This window comes from Rhipicephalus sanguineus, chromosome 5, assembly GCF_013339695.2.
Source record: "Rhipicephalus sanguineus isolate Rsan-2018 chromosome 5, BIME_Rsan_1.4, whole genome shotgun sequence".
Classification (NCBI taxonomy): Eukaryota; Metazoa; Arthropoda; class Arachnida; order Ixodida; family Ixodidae; genus Rhipicephalus; species Rhipicephalus sanguineus.
The window spans coordinates 73,835,880-73,851,325 of NC_051180.1; the positions used below are offsets into that span (position 1 = coordinate 73,835,880).

The following is a 15,446-nucleotide window of genomic DNA, read 5'->3' on the forward strand; positions in this document are numbered from 1 at the left end:
TTTGTGTGTGTCCATCTCTCCTTCGTGTACTATATACAACAAAGAAGTCGTATACATTTGCAATATACATTTGCAACAATAATAATATCTGGCGTTGTATGTGCCAAAACAAACGATATGATTATACGTAGTGGAGGGCTCCGGAAATTTAGACCATCTGGTGTTCTTTTACGTGCACCGACATCGCACAGTAAGAATATACATTTGAAAGATCGTCCAATCGACAATTTCGCCACTGAAGCATATAGGAACATCCGGCATGCAAGGCCTGCGCGGTCTGCTTATATTTCAATTTCGTTCCGACACGCCGTTCTTCGACAACACAGTAAATAGGAATACAGATATAACATACCGGCCACTCAATCCGTGTTACCTTGAGCTGCGGCACCGAATGAAAACATGTCGCCGCCGGGGCTCAGGGGAACGAAAAACAGGCAGCTGCGGGGCGTCCGTTATTAACATCAAAGGCGGCGCGCGCGCTTGGTCTTCGCAGTAACAGGGAGAGGAACGTCGATCTTGATCTACGGTATACGACTCACGCCGCTGCACCAGGACTTGCGGCGCCACGCTCCAACTACCGAGAGCGAGCGATGTAGGCACCGCGACGAATCCTATATCGTCCGCGGCGTTAGCAACCGGACACAGCACGTCGCAGAGAGGATTGCAGCGCTGATCCCGCGTAAGCCGCGCCGGCGGCGGGATAGAGGGATTAACCGAAGACGGCCTTTCCCCAAAAAAAGAATATATATATATATGTATATATATATATATATATATATATATATATATATATATATATATATATATATATATATATATATATATATATCGTTAACTCCACCCACGCAGTAATATTAACAACGCAGCTGAAGAGGTTTCTTGCAGGACCCGAGTTTCGTGTCAAAAAGAAGCCGCTTGTCGTAAAAATAACGATAATCGTAATAAACGCGACTTCTCAGACACGTACTCGACGCGAAGCTTATTGTTCTGCCCCTCACCTAATCCGCCGCTGAGCCACACACCTGCTGGACAACAAGACGCTGACGGAGCCAAGCCAAAAAAAAAAAAAAAAAAGTGGTCTATGCGGCTTTTGCGACCCCACGGTGAAATCCGAGAGTCATAAACCCCGAGGGAAAGAAGAGGTTCCACGCATGTGAGGATACGAGGCCTGCGAAGGTTTTCCTAACAAGCGCTGAGGTTTGTGTTGATATAAAGGCGCTGTTGGGTATTCTGCTTATTCGTAAGACCCATACATACGGGATGACGTCGTGCGGAGCACACTATAGCGTATTCAAGATGGCGTGCACGTGCGAAACAAACCGTCTAGCCACCATACCAAAAAAAAAAAAAAGAAGCCACCAAGAGCCGGTTATATGCAGCCAGCCGGTATGAAATCAACAAATTTGAGAGCCATGCGCTCTTCGCAATGATCCACCTTCACTGTCTGCGTTGATTTTTCTCAAACAGACTTTAAGCGTATGTTCAGTACGGAATATGTACTACTCAGTATTGAATGTACTCAGCCTTACAAAGGTATTTCTTACGTGTAGAAAAAAACAAAAAAGATTAAGACAAAAGTATCCCGAGACACTTTTATTTTAGTGATCGCTAGTGAGGCCACTTCTCAGACATCAGAACGAGGTTCGCAGCCGCTAATCCCCGTCGTCTCTGGTAGCTAGCGTCCGCCTCATTGCAGCCGTTGAATGTCGTCACACATACAAAGATGAGCGGTGAAGTTGCGGCTGGCGCGATGCGTGTGGTGATCCACGAAGAGTGGTGGGCTGGTGCGAGGCGCGGGGCCTTTCGAAAAGAAAGATCTTTAAAATATGTATAATAAGAACGCATCGCACAAGAAAGATTGACATTCCGGGTTCAATCAGTTACGGACTTTATTTTACGGATTTGCCACACAACGAATGGCAACGGGCGCAAATCTCCCTCGACACGAAGGGAAAAGAAAGAAACAGGCATGGCGGTCGAGGCGCCGACTACTAATCCTCGCTTGAAAAGGATGGCTTGGCGCTAGTATTGTATACAGAATCCGCGGCTTTTCCGTCGGGGGACACGCGCCTGCTTCGGCATGCATGAGTCCACGTCCGCCGCCTCATCTTCAAAGCATTCACGGCACACAAACGCCGGTATATGAAGAACGGCCACCGACATTGCCGTAGCCCGTGGAAACTGCCTGACGAAGCCGAGTAACCCTGCGAGAGAGTCGGCGCTGCGCATGCCGATGTCCACTCCTTCCACTCTCCGCAACTGCTCTCTTCACTCCCGAGATAACTCCGATGACCAAGCGACTGCACCTGGCGTCCTTGAAACAAGTTGCATGAGCATCTTTTCGAGTCCACTCAAGAGCGCCAGGTGCTACACGATTTGCCAAGTTTCGGCGTAATGTAGGGTGGGTTTCAGAAACTCTAATGAGCCTCGTTTACTTATTTATTGCTTTCGTGCCGTATAATCTGTATACGAAGAATTACACCGTAATGGCTTCGCCATAACGATCGCGAAAACTCCGCGTGCAGCGCACGGAGATCACAAGTGCGGCGGTGATCCATTCTCAGAGCGAGAGAGGGAGAGAAGCGTCGCAGAAAACCTTTGTCCATTCTCGCGCGTATAGTATGACCTCTCGGACTCAATTATACTCGACGAAACGGCCAGCTACACATATATACGCGAGAAGTCGAGCTCACTCCCGCAACGTCAATTTTCACTCCGGCAAAGCGACAGCTGCTAACGGGTTCGCATTAGCGGGCACCTCCGTAAGAGCCTTTGATTTTTTTAAAGAGTTCGCGAGCGCTGATCGTCGAGAAACGATAGCCCGCGACTTGGCGGTGCACTGACCTTGCCCTCAATGCTCACGCGCGTGCCGCCACGACTCGGCAGACCGCGAGCCATTGTCGCGTCGAACTTCTTTTGTCTTCCCTAAAGGCAGAACGGCGGGCGAGCACACCACAACTGGACCGCGGTATGCGCTCGAGATGCCGGTTAGTGCGCCTCACTCGAGAAGCGAGAGCTCCGATCACGACGCTGTGGATGTGGAGCGCTGAAACCAGTAGCCACACGTCCACATGTATATAAAATCGAAGGCGTTGTGGGTACGAAAGGCATTTTTTTGAGACGGAATTGGTCATTATACCCCACTTTCGTAGCTACATAAAACGGCTCACCAGTTATGTAATTTGCATTGGGTGATGCCCGGTCGCTATTTCCCTCTCCCGTCATGCTGTATAATATACGTTGACGTGGGAGAGAGACGGGGGGGGGGGGGGGCGAAGAACTTTACTGAGACCCCGAGGAAATGGATCATGCTCTTATGGGCTTCCTTGGCAACCAATACAAGTGCACTTGCGAAGAACCCACTACGCTATAAATCAGTGTAATTTTACTGAGACCCCGAGTTAGTGGATCATGCGCTTATGGGCTTCCTTGGCAACCAATACAAGTGCACTTTCGAGGAACCCACTACGCTATAAATCATTGTAATTTTTGAGAAGTAGGGCAGCAGGCACTGTGCCATTTTTCGTCATACTACGGAGAGCGTTGGTACCTGCTATACGCATGTAAGGCATTATGTGCACTTTGTTGATGCTGTGCCTGATGACGATGAAGAATTATGGCAGAGTCCATTGTAATGGGTTGGAAGCATTCAACAACGTACTCGTTGCGGAATTCGCATTGTGTGACGCATGGTTACAGAATTCGCGTTGTGCGACGCTTGGTGCTTATTTTACTCTTCTACCACGCTATATTGCATATGCTAATGTGGTTCCTTCCCGACATGAAGCCTGTATAGGACCTTTTTGCAAAGCAGTTACAAGCACCGGCATGGCTCAGAGGTTGAATACTGGGCTCCCACGCAGAGAGCCCAGGTTCGAACCTCGTTCCGTCCTGGAATTTTTTTCTTATTTCGTTTTTTTTTTTCTTATTTCGAGCGATACTGGTTACGGACACCGGCGGCGGCGGCGGCGGCAGCGGCGGCGGCGGCGGACAACTACGGCGCCAAAAACGGCCGGTGAAATGATCTCATAACAGCTTTCGCTGTAAAAGATCAGTGTGTGGTTCCATTGCACGAGCCAAACCTCTCTTCTGTAAAGCGTTTATCGCCTTAAACGCAACACATGAATTGTTTTTGTTGTTGTTGTTGTCCACAACATAACCCCGTCCCGACAAGCTCCTTGATGATACATTATCCAAGAACGGTGCTCTACAACTCGGGAAAACAAAACCCGTATGCACAAAAATAAACAAATAAATAAAAGTCACGCCATATCCACGAAGTGAATGATGATTGAGGAACTGGCTCGGAGATAATCCGGTAAACCGTGAATGCTCCGTAGAATTCCTCTACCGTCATATAAAGACGTGCCACGTTGTTATAGTAGCGATTGTGGTCAGGTTGTTGTCGAACCACAAGCGGTCGCAGACCTTGCAGCTGTGGCCGAACGTGTGGTCGAGGAAATCGAGGAAATGTGGTTTTGCCTGCTTTAATGTCATCATCAAGGTGCTCGAAGAACAAGAGGAAGAAGACTTCTCTTTCACGCGAGCGTGCGCATGTTACAGTTGGCTATACTATATGTGGTTTTGCCTGCGTTAATATCATCATCAAGGCGCTCGAAGAAGATAAGAAGAAGACTTCTCTTTCGCGCGAGCTGCGCCGGTAGCGGTTACGCTTACGACGCGGGACTTTGCCCCAGCTTAAGAACCTGGCGAGCCAGCTCCTAAAATAACGGTTACGAACTGTAGAACGTCAACCAATCGTGATATCGGACGTATTAATTACGCCAATGTTATAAACAGCATTTGTGAACGACAAGGTTCGTGAATTCAGCTCCCGAAGCGCTACCCCCCTCTGAGGCTGCGATGACGAAAACAAGTCGAAAATGTCGGTTCCATCAACATTCTTTGTTCAGCGACTTCTAATAATTTGAGGCCTCCGTCTTGCCGTGTACTTCCCGTCTTGTCTGGACTGACTGAACAATGTATACTCGTCGTAGATCTTATGCGGCCGCCTCTAACAAATCTTACGTCAGCCAGCGACGCTGACTCACACTTTTATTGAAGGGGACAGCGTTCTACAGGAATCAACGAACGTCTACAGAAAGCCAAGGAACTTCGCTCACAAACGGCTGTCCTTGCTGTCGAGTTGGCATCGCGCAGCCGAACGCTACGCTGGCAACGTCCGAGCCGCTTGACCTCAGAGGATGCGCTGGCTTTTACAAGCCTGTCATTACGCCACGTGACGTGTACTCTGGCGTCTCTCTCCCCTTGAAGAATGTGGCTTTCCTCTTACACCGCGACGTGGCACGCAGTGGCACAAACGCATCCACACGGATTGAATGAAAGCACGCAAGCTGCTTCGGGGGTGCGGTGTGCCAAGACATGTACCAAGCCAAGCCAAACTACAAACACGGCCTCGCAACTTGAGTCAATAGAGAGTTTTAGCATACCGGAAACGTTTAGTACTAGTGCGGTGGCACACCGCGGAGACTTATTCGGAAAGAGCAGCGCATGCGAAGATCGGTGTGACGCCGTGCTCAGCCGCAACAGGATTGAATTTGCTTATTTGGTTGCGCGACTTTTCCTCTTTCAAAAACAAAACGTGATGACAAATCTTTCGCTGCCCACAACTTGGCGCCAGTTAACGCCACAAGCGAAACGTATACGCGTGAAACATGGCACGTAAGTTCTGCGCGTTCGTTCTGTTTAAGCATCATGACGCAAAAGCATACATGTTTACGTAGTAGACTATACAAACACGCGACTGCAGTATGTAAAGCAACGCCTGCACCGCCCGTTTAGCGAAGCCGAGGCTTATATATATATACCCCCACGGTCTGCACTCTCACTGATGGGTGTCAGGGAGTTTTAGCGTACCGCTGTCTCTCTATACCGTTATCACTAACCGCTACGGCCACTTAAAAGCCTCGCGAACGCTTTGGCTGAACAGTGCCACGGATAACGTGCTTCCGTGCGCGAAGCTAGCAGGTGGCCAAAGCAAGCAGTCACAGTAAGAGAGAAAGCGGTACGCTAAAACTCTCTATTGTGAGGCAACAGTGGAGATAAGCTTGTATACATATAAAGCACGAAAAAAAAAATACGAGAGACAATCCACGAGGCCACGAACGCAAGCCAGAGCTTGTGTTTGCGATGCATGCGATCGCACCGCAAGGTAAGAAGCGGAGGCTGGAAAGAATAAGAAAAAAAATAAAGAAAACTATGACCGTGAGGAAACGTGTTGCGCCTGTTTTTTTCTTAAGCGCAGCTCTACACGGAAAAAGAACCGCCAGCGGCAACTGTCGCACGGTCGCGCTAACGCTCTTCCTCGCCTCGAGGCACAACTGGCGCTAGTTCGTAAAACGGGCAACATCGGCGTATGCGGTAATGTTGCGAACACTTAACGCCAAGGGTCGGGATAACATCGCAGCAGATGACGAAAAGGATTTATCCCGTAAGGGCATAACGTGTTACACGAAACAACGGCGCCCTGAAAGAAAGATGTTTAAAGAAAAGACGAAAACTAATTATTCCTGCTGTGAGATTGTAGCGGTGTTCGCTTATATTTACCTGATCCTCCCTAATGATGAAGCCCGCCAATCTCTATCAAGCATGCTCGCTAATTCAAACAACACAGCTTGATTAAGTTGTTTTGTGTGACCTGAGCAGCACTGCAAGGCAACTCTGACCCGATCATTAAAGTACAGACCATTAAAGTACGGTTTATTGTACAAGTTGAAATACCGCCTGCTTCTTGAGCAACTGCCCGTGTATTTATCGACTTAGTACTGCGGCATGAGAAATTTGCGCTCCGCCGTTGAAAGGGAACACACAGAATCAAGTTTAGCGCAGGGGCGAATTTCTGGTCTTGCAAGTGTGTACAGTCGGCGTGAAAAGTTTAGAGACCACTAGGTCTGAGAAAACTTTTTAATATTCCTGCAATTTGTGACTGCATTCGGTCGAAGTGCACAATACTTAGCGCGTTTTACAAATGGACGCAAATCTAAAAGGCTGCCTGCCGTAGCAGCGGGAATATTCAGCTTTTTATTCTGCCTCGTGGTCCTTGAACTTCTGACTCCGACTGCACATTTGCCCGGATTTGCAGCGGATGACTTGCGATTGCGTGTGCCGCCGCCTTTCTTAAAACATTTGTGCGGCGCTTCAGCCGACGCTCGCAAGCTCCAGCAAAGTCAGAGCTGTGCAACTTGCCGGTTACAACGTAAGAATAATTACAAGCTCCGCCCCCAGAACAGCGGCCGCCTGCCGTTGATCTGTGCCAGACAGCCGTGCTAGATGGCTTCCGTTCTAACCGTAAATAGCTTCTTCTCTGCCGAAGTAAATACCGCGCATATTAACAATTAAAAGTTCGTCGTTCCTACATACAATATTACGTTCGGGTGACCAGTGTTGCCTGAATTTTCGCTATAATTTGCCAAGAAGTTCAACTTTTCTATCAAAAAACAAGCGACACGAACACGTACGTGTCTGTATGGCAACATCACCTACTTGAAATACGCGGAAGGTGCTTGACGTCACGCAGATGAGCAAATGCGATTGGATGGAGCACCTATGCGAATTCTCGCTGTGTGGAGACAGCGACGGCTGTGGGCGGAGTTTACATTCATTCTTAGGTTGTGACCGAGTACAAGAGTGTTCCCTTTAACAATGTGCTGCACTGTACAAGCACCGCGACGCGCACGCGTGTGTCAAAGAAAGAAGATGCGCAGGAATCCCGTCTGGCTTCGGGGGAATCGATTGCTCGAGATGGCCTGACCTCGGAAAAAAAAAAAAAGGTGCCAGCCGCCGCCACCGACCGAGCCTCCATGCAGAGAGTGCGAGCAGCAGCAGCAGCAGCAACAGGTCGCAGCGGCGTATACCCCCAGGGGAAGTAGCGGAGGGAAGAAAACAGCTCCCGGGAGGCTCACACCGCAAGGCATGCAGCCAGCTATCGCGGCCTGCCCAAAAGCCTGCGCGCCGTCCGTCAGGTCGGCAACGGCTGGATAGCGCATGCAGCGTATTCCATGCGTGCACGTCGAACTAACTCCTCGTCACTGTATGCAATGCAGCGTGTTGCGACTGGGGGTGCGGGTATGCGGGTGCCGAAGCCACCACGAATGAGAATATACATAGGAGACCTTAGGCCTTGGGGCCCAACTTTCAGGACGTTTTGCGAACACGTATACGGACAGCACATCCGGCCAAATGCTATGTGGTCGTTTGCACGTGGAACTTTAGGGAGCACGGAAACCACGGTGCGCAGAGGCGCGCAAGCGGGCGTGTCACGCGGTATATATATATATATTTTTTTCGTGCGCATCTGTAGTAAGCAGAAAAAACACTAATACCTAATAGACAGAAAGCTGCAAACTGTCGAATCGGACGTTTTGCAGACCGATCTACAACTTTCTCATTGGAATTTTTTACCCAGCTTCGTTGCTTAAAAAGTTTGTCACTCAAAAATGCCTAATTATGCAATTAAGAAGGCAACAAAAAATAGTGTCACTTACTCCATGCAATAGTCAGCAACATGCACTTGGTCGCGTTGTCGTATTGGGTCGGCATATTTTAAAACTCTGGCTAGAGTTAACTGGGGCACCCTGTATACACACAGAAATGTACACAGCATATACCTTAGCGTAGAAATGAATGTTTGAATGTCTTGCTTAAAGCCACATTCGCGGTCTTCGAATTGCGGCGCCTCCCGCAATCGCGAGACGATACAAATGGACTCTGGGGGTGAAGCAAGATCGAGACATCGGGCACACCCCCGTAATCTCGAGTTGCTCGCGGAATCGGGCATCACAGCTGCGACGAGTTTCGAAGCTACGGGTTCGTCCACCTCGCCTCGCGTTCCCTTACAAAGCCGTCCCCCGCCGTCTCCCAGTGGAAAAGCGGCGCCCCTATCTAAATCAGCTACGCCTTCGGGCAACCTGAACAGGGCCATACGAGTGGTGGAAAGAGAGAAAAAAAAAAAGCCCTAAATTTTTAAAAAAGACAAAGGCAGCCCGCGGCCATAACCACACATTTCGAATGTCGCCGCGGAGACGCGCTTTCTCTTCTGTCGCTGCCGCAAGTGCTTTCACCCGTGTCATAGAGGCTATAGCGAGGGCCCCTGTCGTATATCTGGCGACAAGAAAACCCACGAGCCAGCCCCCACGGGGCAGCACTGCAGAGGCTGCCCACTACAGCCACCTCGCTATCTCTAGGCAGGAGATTGCTCACGTACAGCGCGTGGGCTTCAGGACTTGAAGCAGTGACGGAAGGGAGGAGACGGGGACAGAGAGAAGAACGACAAGCATCACATGGAAGTGGACGGGTAAAGGAAGGGGGGGGGGTGTTACACCCGACGTGACCCCCATGCGGAGCCAGGTGCACCACGATAAGGGGACAGGTGGCGCCGGGGCAAACACGACGCGTTGCTCGTGTCATCGCGGTGCAGCCGCTCCTTGCAAAGCAGGGTCCTCGTGTGTCCGTCCTGAGTGCAGTAGGCAACCCGGCTTCCGGCGAGCGCCCCGTGTCTTGCGTCGCGAGCTAAGATCTAAGATCGTCGCGAGCTAAGATCTGTCACTCTCGCAAAAAACTGAAATAAGCGATCGTTTTAGTGAACGCCGTTTCGTTAGACAATGATTCGACAGACAGAATTAAGGAATCAGGCGGTCCCGTAAATGCAAATAGAAAAGTGCTCCCGTCGACTTGAACGCGTTTCGGTGGACTTATATTAAGCCAGTCGAAAGTTCACAGTTTCTTCTGTGAGAGACTCGACAGGGAAAGCTGAGACAGAATTTAACACAACACACAACAGTGCACTGACTTTCCATCAAACTTATAGCTTTAGCCGACACCAGAGAAATACAAGCGTTATACTACACATCTTTGAGAGTGCGTAGGGCAGTCGACTGCCGAATGATGCACCGATATGCATGTGTGACCGTAGATTGAACATAAATATTTTGGAATAGTCGGAACATTTTCGCTGTCACGGTCTTTTTTGAGTAAGCAGTACGAATAGAATAACCTATAGTGTTGAAGCTATAGAAATAAGCGCCAATGAGGTTTCTAAATAGTAGCATACGTGGGAAAGTACAACGCGCTCGGGCATGCTGGCAGCGATTCAAAAGTTGCAGTGGACGTTTATGTGACTCATTTCACAGCCCGAGGGCTAAGTGACGCACAGAGGGTCACTAGCGAACGGAAACGAATCAAGATCAGCGCCGGGAAACGAAGCTCGAAAGATTTCGCTTCCATCGCCGATCAGCGCCTCGAGGCACGGGAAATGCTTTGCAAGCGAAGTCTACCCAAGATGCCCGCGATTCTTTCTAACCTAGTGCAAGAGACGTGCCGATGCAGTGACGCGCGACTGTGCGCGGCGTCCGGCGAAGCTCAGGGCTGGTATTTTACTTTAAATAAACGGGCGACTTCATGTGCAGTCGAATCTCGTTACAACGAAGTAGCATCAAGACCATAACTTAATTCGTTATATCCGACATTCATTGTAACAGTACATACAAATATCGGTTCCAAGAAATTGGTAATCTGACTGCCACAGAATTGCTAGACCCAAAACCGTGTTTTTTAGGCTTTAAACCCGCTCCAAGGGAGGTAATCCTTGGCTGCCTTCTTGCGGCATTTCAAACGAAATAAACTGGAACATGATAGGGTGAAACTACAACAAAACAAGGTTTATTTGACAAAACAAGATTGTGTTCACATTTCTTTGAAGAAGGGTGTAATCTACTACATTTGGCAATGAAGTGTCTTTCAGCATTCATTTTGGTTTTTATGCTGCCTTTCGAGTTTTGAGCCTCGCTCGAACAAAATATATCTTCGTTACAGCCGATATCGTGGTGGCTCTCACGTTTTCGGTTCCGTTATAAAAAGAATAAATGCCACTAAAATAAAGCGCGACCAATTGGCAATAAGTTTACTATAACCGATAATTCACTATATCAGTGATCGTTATAACGATATTCAACTGTAGTTCGGTGCAGCAAAAGGCATGCGAATCGAAAACAGTCAGGTGAGCGAAACGTATACGGAAACTCATCGTGGCAAAACGCCGCAGGAAGTAAAACGCACGGTTCCTAGGACCGCCCGTCATCCGTCTAAACGAGCGCCAGAGGGCGAAGCCGTGTTTCCCAAAGAACGCGGACGCCGTAGGAAGAAGCCGTGCGGCGGCACAACAACACAACCATTTTACCACCGAGACTTAGGAATGCAGCCACGCGGCGCTCTCTAAAGCACTGCGACGACGTTTGCACAGCCAAGGTTCAACAGTTGCTTCTGCAGGCCCCTCTCGCGTCCATTGTCACTTCCCTTGGGGAGACATCCCGGTCTTCCCCTTGCTAAGACGGAAAACGAGGAGGGGATAGACGAAAAGGAAACGCCGTTTGTCCCTCGGAAGCGGCGGGTGACCAGGTAAAGTACTTTCAGGTAGATGCGACGGAATAGATTCGGAAGTAAAACCGCGATAACAAACAAGAATTTGAAGGGCAGAAGAAAAAAAGGTACGGGAGACGAGGATGCCGACTTAATGAGGGTACCGGTACGGCGCCCGGTTGGGCCACGCAGGTAAGCAGCTCGAGGTGTGGGGGTTTTCACGGGAAGATGGCCTACGCCACACAACGCGCCTTGGGAACTACCGCAGGCCGAACGATCACGTGCGTTTTGCATCGCGAAAGAAAGAATATGGCGGCGGCGGCAACTGCGGGAAAAAAAGAACTTTCGCCCAAGAAAAAACTCCGCGCAGAATTTTCTTCGGGAGTTGTTCTAAGTGATGCGTAAGCGTGTATTACTAATCGCGAGCTGTTTCTTCGTCTTACGATGCTGTGTTCAGGCAGGTGGTAAAAGGAGTAGCTTTCGTGCTTGCAGAAGGTGACTACCCGAACTATACCATGGTCCCTCAATACACGAAGCTCGTTGTAATGTTTGTTGTAACGCTTGTAAAGACGTCTTTGGTTATTTTGTTAGCCATGTATTTACAGTAAGGACGTTTGCAAAAAATACGAGGAAAGAAAAAAGCGTCGGGCCGTAGTTTCGAAAGCCAGCACCGCCTATGAAGTTTGTGTTTTGATTATTTTTGATAGCGATTAGTCTTATGTGACAGAGGGACGGACGGAAGCTTTTCCGTACAAATGCTTACGCATTTAAAACACGACAGTCCCGGCTCTAGACCAAAGCATCCGTAAAGGGCGAAAAGACAAGTTCGCGTTCGTTCCGCGCCAACATGCGGTCAAGCCTCTCATGTGCTAGGGCTACCGAATGTGTTGAGCGACGGCAACTGAAACAATGCTTAAATCGGGTAGCCCCCTGCAATACTTCTCCCAATCGGGTGTCCTCATCACATATCATGCCGCTTTCGTGCCCCCTGCAACTTATGTCATTTGGTGCATAGAACGATTCGCCCTGTCGTACGCATTTGCAAATGAAGTGATGTAGACCATCAAAGCAACGACACGGACAGTTCTTCAGATAAAGGTTTTCGCGATTCTCTCCCCTCAGAAGAGCCACCACTCGGTAGGTTGTTTTCAACAGCGTATACTATAACGGACCACCAGACAAACACACTCTGAAACGTAGACCATAAGTGTGTTTCCGCTTGAGTCTTTCCCGTGCCACAACAAAGGGGGGTGAGCCAAGAGAACGATCGCAAAAGGCAATTTGCCAGGCCATGTGGCCATCCCGGAAGCTAATGAAGCAAGACAGTCGCTACGCAGGTACACACGACGGAGAGATTCAAGGCCTCCCTCTGTGTCGGTGAGCAACTCGACACGAGGCAACCAAGTACTGGTTTTCGTCGGCCCTCCGTACGTTTCACGCTTTGCCTCGAACACTGAAATTGAGACAGGCGCGACAGCGCTTCAGACGGTTTCTGAATAGCACATGTTGCTTAGCGTCAAAACAGCCTGATAATGCGAGACGGGACAGCAGCAGTGTTGCACAAAAGCGCGCCGAGCTAATGTGAAATATTGGAGAACAACGTCGATGCCTGTAACTTTAGCACTTGAAAACAGCGCTATCTAGGCTCTCCCAAGAAGATCGCACTCAAAGTGCTCTATCTTCCCAAATTCCCGTCCGCGCACACGTACAAACTATGCATATTAAACATGCCTGGAACACGTAATTTTCACAACGGTCAACACAACGTAGTACACACACGCGATTCTTTATAGCAGAAGTAACAAGCAGCAGCACGAGAATCCGTTTTGAAAAGCGTCGCTGCGACCAGTCGCGCCCACGAGCGGCGCGCAGTACACCAAGCGGAACGGACACAGCGCCTCTTTTGAAGGTATTCCCAACGGCCGTTAACAGGAAACAACTTTCAGTCACATCTTCGTTAGTAGGCAGAAGCTATTGAAAGTACGGTTTAAACCGCAGGCGCAAGTAAGCTTTGACTACGAACGTCGCTGTGGCCACGCACTTTTCCTTACACAGACGCCAACGTATTACAACCACCTGCGTGAGAAAGTGCCTTTCCGCGCCCTGACGAAAACGAAACTTCCAGATATGCCCGAAAAAGAGGATTTGTTGAACATTCGGTTTCTCTCATCGACGCGCAATGATCCGGCACTAGGCCTCACCTGTGAAGAGCTGCCACCGAGAGAACTGTCCAGCGTGCTTGACTCGATGCATGATGCCCGTAGGGTACCGGCGGAGTTTGGACTCTTGGCCAAAACACGGCGCCAACGCACACGAGAAGCAATCCTCCGGCAGTGTCAATGCACGCGTATTCCTCGAGGGGCTATCACAGGCAGTCACGACGCGTAGGCTGCCATCGCCGAAGCTGCAGCAACCACCACCAACACACGCGCACCGTCGACCAGGGCGAGCCGAGCCGACTGGTTCTTCGGTCGCCGTTGCCCCTCACACCGTCGACCAAGCGCGAAACAGCAGCAGCAGAAGCAGCGGCCCGTCCCAACGGCCCGCCAAAAGCGCACACAACCGGTGCTGCCACCGTTCGCCGCCTTCCGCAATCACGAGCCGACGGCGGAAGGAGACCGGACGCCTTACGTTGTCAATCTTCAAGTAGCGAGGCGGCAAAGAGTCCGCGTCTAAAGTGTAACAAACTTCCTAACTACTGCAGATGAAAGCTAGCAACAACATTTAAAATACTAGTTGTGCTCTTTTACAAATTCACTTATAAATTTGTTTAAATTCAAAAGAGCTTTTAAATGCAACATTGGAAAACTAGAAGCGGACTATTTGAACTCAGCTTTGGACGCTGTTCGCGTCGAGTTCCCTTCAGCGTAATACAGTAGGTTACTTAGTGTTCTTAAATGGCCTAAGAAATAATTTACTCACACACTGTACATGCACGCGCCAATGCAAGGAACACAAGTTGTCCAGGCAACCTTTCAGTACAAATGAGCATACGCCTGAACACGGGCTATCGTGGAATGTGAAAGGCAGATATGTGGCGCAAATATTCAAGTAACTTTCGATTAAATGAATGTTAGGCCGTTTGCAAGGCATCTAAAAGCCAACAGCCAACACAGGCAGTTTTCGATATCGATCGAAACCGGCTCGGATTCAGCTTGATTCGGATAATTTAGACGTTTAAATTATTCTTTGAGAACTCTATGGTCCGGAAGCGTAGCAATCTCTTTTTTTTTTTTTTTTTAGGGGGGGGGGGGGGGGGATCAACTTCACGTTTTATATGTTCGAGCGTACGTTTATATGTGTGCTTATATATGTACAGTTGCAAAGTTGAACAATTTCTGGGGAGGGGGGGGGGGGGAGGATGTGAAGAAAATGGTCAAACTTTCTTTTCTTTTTCAACATGAATTCTTCGCTGTTTCTCAAACTTGAGTGGAGCGTAGTTCTGCATCTTTAGTCAAGTACTTTAATAAATTAGGGATGTGTGCAAAATCTCGCCTTTATTGCTTTTTTTTTTTCCACCACCCTGTATTACCTATCGCCAAATTCAGCGGCAGGAATATTCACTTCGCTGACGTCACTTTGTAGGCATGCATTGTAGCAGCGAAGCATGATGAAGGTTAACGATGGAAACGCGCACGTTCTGCCTGCTTTTGCCCTGCGGTGTAGGCGGGCAATGTTGTGTTCATTCAATGGAGCGCTTTGGCAGTTCATGTCTTCGTAAAAAATCCAGAAGCAACTGCAAAGAGCGCTTGCTCCAGATTCTGGAACATTCGAGTTGCCTTCCGACGCTATAGATATGTGCACGTATACGTAACTGAATTCTGTTGCAATACGTTCATTTTAAACTGCTGCATTTATACTCATGCACAACGAATTTGCTCAGGATAAGCCATCTCGAATACACTGGAACTTCACTTGAACGGACTTGAAGGGACCGCAGGAAAAAAAATTTGTTAAAGTGAAAGTTCGTTGAACTGAAACAGCTATGTTGTAGTGTGTTATCACAAGGTGAAGGAAACATCAAATGTTCAAATAAATTTCAATTGATTTATTTGCATTACCGCTCATCTGCA

General features: G+C 49.0%; 1 protein-coding gene across 1 annotated transcript in view; it reads right to left on the bottom strand.

Annotated features, from left to right (window-relative positions):
• LOC119393778 (neural cell adhesion molecule 1-B) overlaps positions 1-13,866 on the bottom strand; it is a 231,385-nt gene extending 217,519 nt beyond the window's left edge. The window contains exon 1 of the mRNA XM_037660930.2: positions 13,575-13,866. Coding sequence (XP_037516858.1) covers positions 13,575-13,626 — 52 coding nt within the window. The 5' untranslated portion in view covers positions 13,627-13,866. The remainder of the gene's footprint in view (positions 1-13,574) is intronic.
• Between the last annotated feature and the right edge of the window lie 1,580 nt (positions 13,867-15,446).